Source organism: Pinus tabuliformis, chromosome 4_2 (assembly GCF_031772625.1).
Source record: "Pinus tabuliformis cultivar Carrire ecotype Pingquan chromosome 4_2, CPIR1, whole genome shotgun sequence".
Classification (NCBI taxonomy): domain Eukaryota; kingdom Viridiplantae; phylum Streptophyta; class Pinopsida; order Pinales; family Pinaceae; genus Pinus; species Pinus tabuliformis.
Genome location: NC_142304.1, coordinates 722,182,843 through 722,193,265, shown reverse-complemented (window position 1 = coordinate 722,193,265; position 10,423 = coordinate 722,182,843). Strand labels below are relative to the sequence as shown.

At 34.7% G+C, this 10,423-nt stretch overlaps 1 protein-coding gene across 1 annotated transcript; it reads left to right on the top strand.

The window, feature by feature from the left end:
- Positions 1-267: 267 nt before the first annotated feature.
- LOC149171590 (uncharacterized) lies at positions 268-1,634 on the top strand. Its single transcript, XM_089427517.1, has one exon. It carries the CDS (start codon positions 652-654, stop codon positions 1,303-1,305), a length of 654 nt encoding a protein of 217 aa, XP_089283643.1. The 5' UTR covers positions 268-651; the 3' UTR covers positions 1,306-1,634.
- Positions 1,635-10,423: the final 8,789 nt, after the last annotated feature.

Here is a 10,423-nt window from a genome sequence, read left to right as displayed (position 1 = left end):
GCTGATTTAACATAAACTTTCCAAGATTAATATCTATCACTAGTTTTAAATCCTTGCGCATTATGAAAGATTGGTAAGAAATACAAAATTATGCCATGAATTTTTTTTTGCGTTTTATGACTGTCTTTATGATTTCAGGAAAATGGTATACCCTTTTCGATAAGGGTGCACTAGTAATGCACCCACAATAGTCAAATATATTATAATGGATAGGCACATTCAGCATGATAATACTCTTTGCCCATACATTGACGCGAATCCTAAACCTAAAATTATTTTCTACTGGCAGGTCACATTACAGGTCCACGCGGTGGAAATTGTTCTGCGATATCATCTAGTGATTGAACGATTGACATCCACTAATGAAGCAAAGCTTTATTCCAATATTTAAGTGGGAGAAATAGCGCACAGGAGTCCTTCGATTTTATTCTTTAACCTCCCTTTCCGTTTGCCAGACTCTTCCGACTTAAGCCAGATCACAAAAGCTATATAAATATATAGCTTCCCCTGAGTTGCATACAGCAAATCCTGCTATAGCCTGTAGCATATCTGCTCTGTTATACATATTGTCAGTTACAGCAGCTCTTCGCTGCAGCCGAACTATCATCACCGTTGTGTTCCGTGTTCGAATCTCCGTCCCGTCTTTCAACCATGTCTGCCACGCTCAGAAAGCGGTGCCTAGAGCCGGAGGCTCTGCCGGACTCCACTGACGTGCGGGAGTCCAAACGCTCTTTCAATGGCATTGGCGAAGAAACGGATCTGTTTCATCATTTGCCACAGTTGGACAAAACCCCTGAAGAAAATGAAGAATGCGCTTCCAGTGAGGATTTCGTAAGTGGTGTGATGAGAAGCCTGGAGGAAGAGATCAGCACTACATGTTCGATTTTTTATGGTTCCATCTCGGGGGATAATTCGCCGGCATACGATATTTGTAGTGCCCATGAGGGACAAACTCTACTTTCGGACTCACATGTTGATCTGTGTTACCTCCTAGAGGCTTCAGACGACGAGCTCGGCATTCCCTCGAGCCCCCCCATTCTGGACTCTAAGAACGAGTTCTGTCAACCTCCTAAGGAGACCTTCACCGCCGAGGGTTTGTCCGAGACCCCCGATCTGAAATGGCAGGGTGAAAATTGGGATTTTGTAGAAGAATTTCAGAATTATCAACAGTTTGCTTTGTTGGAAAATGCGTGGGATGCGAGCCACGCGGAGGATTATACGAACAAAGATTTTATCAGCCAAGACATGTCCTTTGAGGGGGATTTTTCTGCGGCATGGACATTGGAAACTGCCGGTTATATGTAATCAACCCGCTGCTCGCAACATTTCTTAGACGAAGACCCCCTTTCTTTGAATCGGTTGGAAAAGTTTACAGCAGACTTTCCAGAATTGTGAGACATATTGATTACACGAGATTTTAACATCTTAACATCCCATTTTTCTGCCGCCTGGGGTGAATATGAGTATCTAACCTGCTGCTCGTAAAACTTCAGTGCTAGTGGAGGTCAACAACGGAGTCTGTCCATCTGAAAGCTAACAACCAAAACTTCTGTTGTAAACTCCCCATGTTAAAGTTTGGTGTTAATGTTTAAATTATTTGGTATATACACTATGACTTTCCTTTGCATTTTTCATTGGGGTGGCCTTTTACCGTATGTGTACGTACATCTTCCTTTCTGTTTTTGCTAAAGCACCTCGATTTAATTTGCATCTCTATATTGGATGTAGATTTTTCTTTCTCGCTTTGCTAAAGTATCTCTATTTAATTTGCATCTCTATATTGTTTTTAACCGTAGTTTTGGTAGTAAATTTCTTATTCATTAGTCTCGAAGATGTGATTTAATAGTTAGGTGTAGTCTGAGAGATGGGGTCTAATAGTTAAATAGGAAAATTTGGTCCCTCAGTGTATTTTCAAAAATATGATTTAATAGTTAAATCAGGAAATTTGGTCCCACAAATCTCGTGATTTAATTTAAACACAACTCTATACAGCTTAGAGCTGTTCCAAACCCCATATATTTTGACCATTACGGAACAAGATTACTGTTGATGTCACTAAATTGTGTTTTAAATTGGGTGTAAGCTCGAGCATAGGTGCACACTAAATTGGTGAAGTCTCCGATTCGTGAAAACAGTGATGTTTTGGGGCATGACAAAAATATTAAAAATTGAAGCTCATCCCTTTTTTTTAATAATTATATTATTTAATTATAATGATAGAAACTTAGAAATCTGTAACGACAAATACTGATCTGAGCAGTTTGATCGATCTCTGTAAAAGAAGATAAAGAGAGATCGTAAAAACAAGTTCGTATATGTGGCGAGAAATTCTGATATGAGCAGTTTGATCGATCTCTGTAAAAAGAAAGATAAAGAGAGATCGTAAAAACAAGTTCATGTACATATTTTTTAAACATATGATATGACACCGAATACGTAAAAGATTAATTTTAAGAACTTTTAACCAAACAAATTAGTAAATTTTTTGCTTTATCCTTTCTCATCATCGTCGCAATAAAATAATATAGTGAAATGGAAATCTTTAAAAAAATTATTATGTAATATTGAATGGAAATATTAAAAAACAATTAGATTAGGTATAAATTTAATTTAGATACGGAGAAACTTTCAGCATGTACGAAAACAAAAGGAGTTTAAAAGCCAATATTGGAATATATTTAACAATTTTCCACTTATTAAACACTTTGTAACATAAGAGAGGGAAAGTACACATAAAATCCATTTATAAAGTTATTGAGTTTATAACATTCTTTAAGGTTTTAATTTTAAACACTTTGTAATATAGGACTTCAAACACTTTGTAACATAAGGCGAGGGAAAGTATATATAAAATTTATTCATAAAGTTAGTGAGCCTATAATATTTTTCAAGGTTTCAAGTTTTTTCAATAATGTCTTTTTGTTTTTAACCATCTCTTTAACCAAATATGTTAAACTTAGTTTGATAAGAAGAGTTGTAACCATAGAAATTAGTGCTTTTACTATCAATAATTTATCCTTGCAAATTTGTTAACAAAACCAAAGACATCACATCTACAACCATACAACCACCTTACTAGGATTATTGGTTGCCTCATACTCAATGTCTTTAGTTGAAATTGAAAATATAATGCCCCTCTTGTTCATCCCACTATTCACTCTACCAAATAGGTTAAACACATAATTTGTTGTGAGGCCCTGTGAAATCAAAAACTTCAACTTATTCTAGATCAACAATAACTTATGCATTCATCACTATGTTCGATGTTTTTCCTTGATAGTAAGTTGCATAATTTGAAGTTCCATGGAAATATTTTCTAACCCTCTTTACAATTATGTAATATTTCTTACTCCATTTGACATAAATCTGCTCAAAATTCCCACCACATAGGCAATGTATCGTGTAATATAAACCATAACATCAAACTTCCAATAATGTTTGTAAAGGGAACATGATATATGAACACCCACATGAATTTTATTGGACCCTTAATCCATTAGGGTTGGTTTGGAGGAATTCCAACAATCATTGAAGTCTAAACGACCTCTTCGAAGATGAAAACCAAGAGTCAGAAAATTATGGATTAATATGTACATCATGTGAATATAATGCAATCCCATGATTATCTAAATCCACTATCTATTTGTGTGTGATTTTAACATGGTATCAAAGCCACTAGTTTTATGGCCTTCGAGTATGTGAACTAGAGTTTGGTGGTCTTCCTTTGCAATCCTAGTTTTCCCTCGTTCTTTTCACTATTATTCTGTCATTGTTTCTCCATCGCCCATGGAAATGTGACTGTATCTATGACGTTAGTGCCCTCTTTCAATCATTATATAAATACCTATACTCAATGGCTTTGTTTCATGAATAGAAACGCATTTTGTCATTTTGGTCAGACAGCCAGTGTTGACACAACATTTTTGTGTGTTCTCCTCGCCTCCACCTAGTTTTTTGTTCCTATGTTAGTTGTCGGATTGCTCAGTTTCAAATATGTGTGCCCTCTTTAGAAAACATTCTCTATGCACTTGTAAAAATGCACATCTACTACTCTGAGTTATTCCTTCTGCATGCCTTCCATTATTGTGTACAAAAATGACTGACAATAAGACTATATCCTCTACTCAAACCCATCACACTCTGCTAAAATCATAGTCATTCTTGTATGCAGGTTTTCTATTAAATGAGCATTTGCTAGGGCAGTGTATTCCTGCCTTACTTGAGTGTTCATGAACCATGGTTTTGTGTCCTTTCTACACTCAAAAATATTGTAAACAAGCTTGAATATTGGACTCCGATTGACACAGAATGGTCTCTCTCTTGTGTTTCACAACCTTTTCAACCTCATAGAGATTGATAGTCATAACGATTTCCTCGCAATTGTACCAATTCTAGGCGTGGCTTGAATGTTTTTGACAAGGAAATGAAGGTACTATGCCAAGTATGCTTCTCGAGTAATTCAAACAATAAGAATTGGCTTGCTCAAGAGATGAATTACTAGTCTTGCATTAGCTTATTGGAATACGATTAAATTTCTACTCGTGTGCCATTCAGAACACTACATTAGAAGGACATGAAATATAACCATCTTACTCGATAATAGTGCTTGCAAGTTCTTATTAGTGTGAAATTCATTGGAAGCACTAGAGTTTAACCAAAGCTAATTAAGGCTAACTAAGTGCATGTACACTAACACCCCCACTAAGCATAACTTAAGAGAGTATAATGCAAAATGAATGAGTCTCAACAATAAGACCATTTTAGGTACCCATGTATAATGCATGAAAAAAGGAAAGAGGGAAAACTTAGTGAGAAGATTCCCCACCCAACCCCCCCCCCCCCCCCCCCAAAAAAAAAATACAATGAAAAAAAGTAAAGAAAAGATAATTGTTAAGCAATGGTGTCCTCCACCCCAAGAAAATCTCATAGAAATGTAAACTTCTGCTCAATGAAAGTCTTGGTGAAGATGTCGACAGTCTGCTCAGAACTGGGATAGTATTGCATATCAATGATCCCATCATGAATCAATTTTCTTCTGTAGTGCATGTGTATCTCAATATGTTTGGATCATTGTCGCTACACTAGATATCTAAAAAAACTTCAGTGTCCTCTAATTATCACTCCATATGATAGTCGGACAATGGATGATGATACCAAGATCGGAAAGGAAATGTTGTAGCTAGTTGGCCTAAATGATGACAATGAGTGCTCCTTTATACTCGACCTTTGTTGATGATAAAGAAATGGTAGCCTGCTTCTTTCTTGACTAACAAATGGGGTCGGATCCCAAACTAAGTACATAACTAGAGGTGGACTTGCAATCAAGGTTGTTACTAGCCCAATCTGAATCTATGAACCCAGTGAAATCCAAAGAACAATTTGATGCATAATGAATCCCATAGGTGATTTTCCCATGGACATATCGAAGGATGCACTTTGTATATTTCCAGTGCAACTCATGTGGCTCCTACATGTATCTGGAAGTTGCTCCTATAATATATGAGAGATCGGAATGGGAGTGAGTGAGATAAAGAAGACTCCCCATAAGCTTACAATACAATGTGCAATCAACCAATGGTGTGTCTTCGTCGTTCTCAAGCTTTATCCCTGATAAGAAAGGTGTGGTTGTTGACTTGCAATCACTCATTTGAAATCGTGCCAAAAGATCTCTAGCATTCTTTGGTTGAGAAATGGTAATCCCATAACCATTCTGAATTATCTCTAGTCCAAGGAAGAAATTTAACAACTTATTTAATGCGTTTTAATCTCAATAATGCCAGAAACTGAACTACATTTTATCAAAAGATCATTTATGCAGATGATTTCCTCCTCAATATCACCATGAAGAAAGGCATTCTTCACATTCATATGATGCAACTCGCATCATCTTGCTACTACAATGGAGAGAGCTAACTTAATGGAATCCATTTTTGCCACCAGAGGAAAAGTCTCATCATAGTCAACACCATGTGCCTGCTAAAAAACTTTGGCCACCAACCATGCCTTATATCGACTAACTTGGCAATCCGCTCCTTTCTTGGTCTAGTAAACTCACTTGCACCTAACAAGTTTACGGTTGGAAGGTAGCAGAACCAGGTCCCAAGTCTGGTTCTCAATGAGAGAGTTGTCTTCCTCATCCATAGTTGCTTCTCATTCAAGATGCTCAGTTGCTTTTGCATAGATCTGTGCGCCAGGTGCATGCATCATATAAGCGTGCATGGGCATGCATGACTACATATCTAAGAGTGCTTGTGGAGCTTCCTCAAACTGAGGTATGGTGGCAAGATCATCTAAGAGATCACTCATGCTACACCATTTTTGTGTTGAAGGTGGTCAAGAATCTTCTAAACTACATGAGGAAATATTATCTCAATGTTTAATAACTAGTGGTCCAACAAGTGTCGCAGGAAAATTCACATCTAAATCAAAATTCTAATCTGAAGTATCATCTACATACTCATCAACCGGTGGTGAGGTAAACTTTGTAACAATTTCATCTAGTGGTGCATGCAAATCATCTTCTTTAAACTTTACACTCCTTTTGATAATGAGCTCTTCAATGTTGATATCAAGCAATTTGTACCCTTTGAATTCATCCGAATATCCAACAAACATGCATTCGCTTTAAGGGTCCAAAGCCTTTCTCTTCTCTACAGGAATGTGGTCCCATGCTCAAGATTCAAAAATGCGAAAATGACTAACTCCGGGTTGCATGTCAATCCAAGCCTCAAAAGGTGTTTTTACAATGACATGTTTATGAGGAGAGCTATTCTGGATGTATGGAGCACAATTGATAGCTTCCGCCCACAATTTTTATGGAATAGATCTTGGATGCAACATGCAACTAGCCATTTCTTTCAAAGATCTATTCTTCCTCTCGATCACCTCGTTTTGCTGCGAAGTGTAAGGAACTATATGATGCAATTGTATGCTTGTATCATTACAAAGATTCTGGATAACTTGTTGACATATTCCTTCCTGTTATCTGTGTGGAGGACCTTGATGTGTTTTCCAAACTTATTTTCCATAGGTGCTTTGAAAATATTTAATGTTGAAAAACCTGACACTCGAGTTTCAATAAATAAACCGAAGTGAATCTCGTGTAATCATCTATAAATGAAAACACATATTTTTCTTAATTGAAGGTACTGGAAATGGATCCATGAGAGAAGTATGTATAAGCTCCAAAGGTGAAGAGCCTCTCCATGCATGCCCCTTATCCAACTTGTATTGTGGATGCTTTCTAATAGAACATCTATTATAAACACCTTTTGAAAATTCAATGGCAGGCAATCCTTTAACCATCCCTTGCTTGCTAAGTTGCTACATATATCTGAAATTCAAGTGTCAAAATCTCTCGTGCCAAATCCTACTTTCTTCATATGCATGTATAGCTACCAAAATAGAATCTAACTGAGGAACAAAATCATAAAATGTATACAGATGAAATTGATCATTTACCTTATCAGATGCAATCTTCAAGTTAGTTTGCATATCATAAATGCTCACGGAATCTGAGTAAATTCCACTTTCCTTCTAGTATCAATGTGTATCATCTGATACACTGAAAGAAGATTCACGGAAAGCCTCTGAATGTGTAAGACATTCTCAAAACCTCCATCTTTGAATTGCACTCTTCCTTGTCCAGTTTCTTGAACTGCATAATTGTCTCCCATGAGAATAGGAGGTCCTGAGTATGCTTGTAGAGAAGGAAAATAATTCTTTGAAGAAGCCATATGATGTGAAGTTCCTGAATCGATGATCCATTTTTGCAGTGTAGAATGAAGGGAAATCAAAGCATGCCCATTACCCCTTGTTTCTTATGGCTTTTCTTTTGTCTTCTTCTTGGCACTTTCTGGAATGTGAGATTATTCTACTAAAGAATCTTTACCATTAGATCAATAGTCTTCTACATGCAATAGGATTCAGGATGATAGCCTCTGTTACCATAACGACACTTGGAATTTTTTTTCCTTCCCTTCTTACCCTTGGAGCTAGAAGAGTCATCTAGAGGTTTTGGATTTCCTCCCTTTCTTGGATTTGGATCTCTTTCCTTTCCTTTGCCTTTGGATTGTTGACTTGGTTTTGAGTTGGACTTTCCTTTTTTAGACATGGCAAGTGCATGTGCATTTGAAGACTTTATTGAACCCAACTTGATGAGCTTATCCTGCTCCTGAATGAGAGACTCAACAAATGAATCAAGCTTGGGCATTTTCCATTTATTTCCAATTGCAAGTCTAATTGTATGAAATGTAGAAACAAAAAAAACATATTTAGGACCTAATTTAAACAAAATAGAAAGGATCAATTGGCCTTCCTATTTGGATTTATCGATCTCGTAATCCTATAATTGAAGAAGTAATGAATTGAATTTTGTAATGAAATCTTTACTTTTCTCAAAGTCGTTTGGATCTAAGGAATTTATATCATTTTCAAGAATATGAGCCCACATCTCATCCTGCTTTCCAAATAAATTCTCCATGGTTTTCTAGACTTGATTCGAAGTGCATGTGTCCACATGGAAACACAATGTTGGAGATATGGTCAACAATAGAAGACCAAAACTCTCATCCATCCTATTGAAGTATTTAGATTTTTCAATGACAAAATTGGGTTCAGCTTCCATATAACTATCTGATTAATCCGAATGAAAATTGGCATCCACCCATGGTATTCATCGACCCATGGTGTTTATCCACTCATGGAATATACCATGGTATTTTAAGTGGCATCCACCCATGTAATTTCCCATGGTATTGTAAGTGGCATCCACCCATGGTATTCATTCACTTGTGGTATTTACCCATGTTATTCAATCGCCCATGGTATCTACTCACCCATGGAATTTACTTGTGGTATTATAACTAAAGAAAAAGATTATAAGTAACAAGCCACATTTTTTAAAAGTCCTAAATTTTAGAGTCCAATTTTTTGATAATTATCAACCAAAGTATTGAGTTCCATGTAAACACAATTGAAAGAATTGATCAAATATACCTTCACATTTTTTCCCATGTCTAAATAATGTTTTTTATTCATAGGGCATAAATATGTAAAAGATTGAAATACACCTATTTGCAAAAACTAATAAAATTTCATGCCAACCCAATACTCCAATAGAATTTAAGTTCTTATAATGTTTGACTTTCACACATGACATGTACTAGGTGCAAGCACATGAAGACAATATGGTAGAAATTAGAAAAGAGTCAAAATGCTTTTATTCACTTTAAATGCACTTTTCATGATGGATTTAATGTATCTATCAATGATGCATTGTTGAAACTTGAACTTATATATATAATTATATAGTTAAATTATATATATGTGTGTGTGTTTAAATAGTTATGCTATGTAAATGTTATAGTTATGATGTACATGTTAAACTATATTTTGTTATGCTTATAATGTTATATATATGTTATGTTATAAACAATATATAAGAACTATAATATATAGCTATTTGATGTTATATATAGATATATATGAACTATAATTGTAATTAAGTTGCATGCTATGTTATAGTTTATGTGTGTTATAGTTATTTATGGTAAATAACTTTATGTTGCGTTAAATAGTAATAAAACTATGTTATGTTATAAACCATATATATAGAACTATAATGTATATATATATATATATATAAACTAAAGTTATAATTATGGTTATTTTATATATATGTGTGTGAGATGTTAAATAGTTATAAAATTATGTTATGATATATAATATATAATTATAATATAATCTATGATCAATTCTATAATTATATGGTTATATAATTATGTTATGAACTATAGTTATAGTTATGTTACATGTTATGTTACGTTACCTTATATATATATATATATATATATGTATGTGGTCCTGTGATGTTATAATTAAATAATATAATTATATATATATTATGTTACATGACATGCTATGTTATATATATATATATATAAGTAACTTTATGTTATGTTAAATTGTTACATATTGTTAAATAATAATTAAATATAATTATGATATAGTTATATATATTGTGTTATAATTAAATATTATATATAATTAAGTTATGGTTTTGTGGTTTTCTAGGGTTGTTTTTCAGCTTTTTAAGTTGTTTTTAGTTGTTTTGAAGGGTTTTTTTTGTTGTTTTATGTGGTTTTTATAGTTTTTGTATGGTAATTTTTCCCCAATTAATTTATTTAATTTTTCAAGAAAAATAAAATAAAAAACACAAAAATGATAGGAAAACTACCTTAGCTTGAGCCTTTGGGACGTTAGCGGGGTTGTTGGCAAGGTTGGTTGGGTTGTTCCATGGTTCAATCACTCGTTCAGGCTCAAATACCTCGGTCGAGCTCTTATTTATCTTGTGGTCTATGCAAATGATGCGTGAAAACTGCGGTCACATGTTTTAATAGAAAATAATGGCTCAATTGAGCTC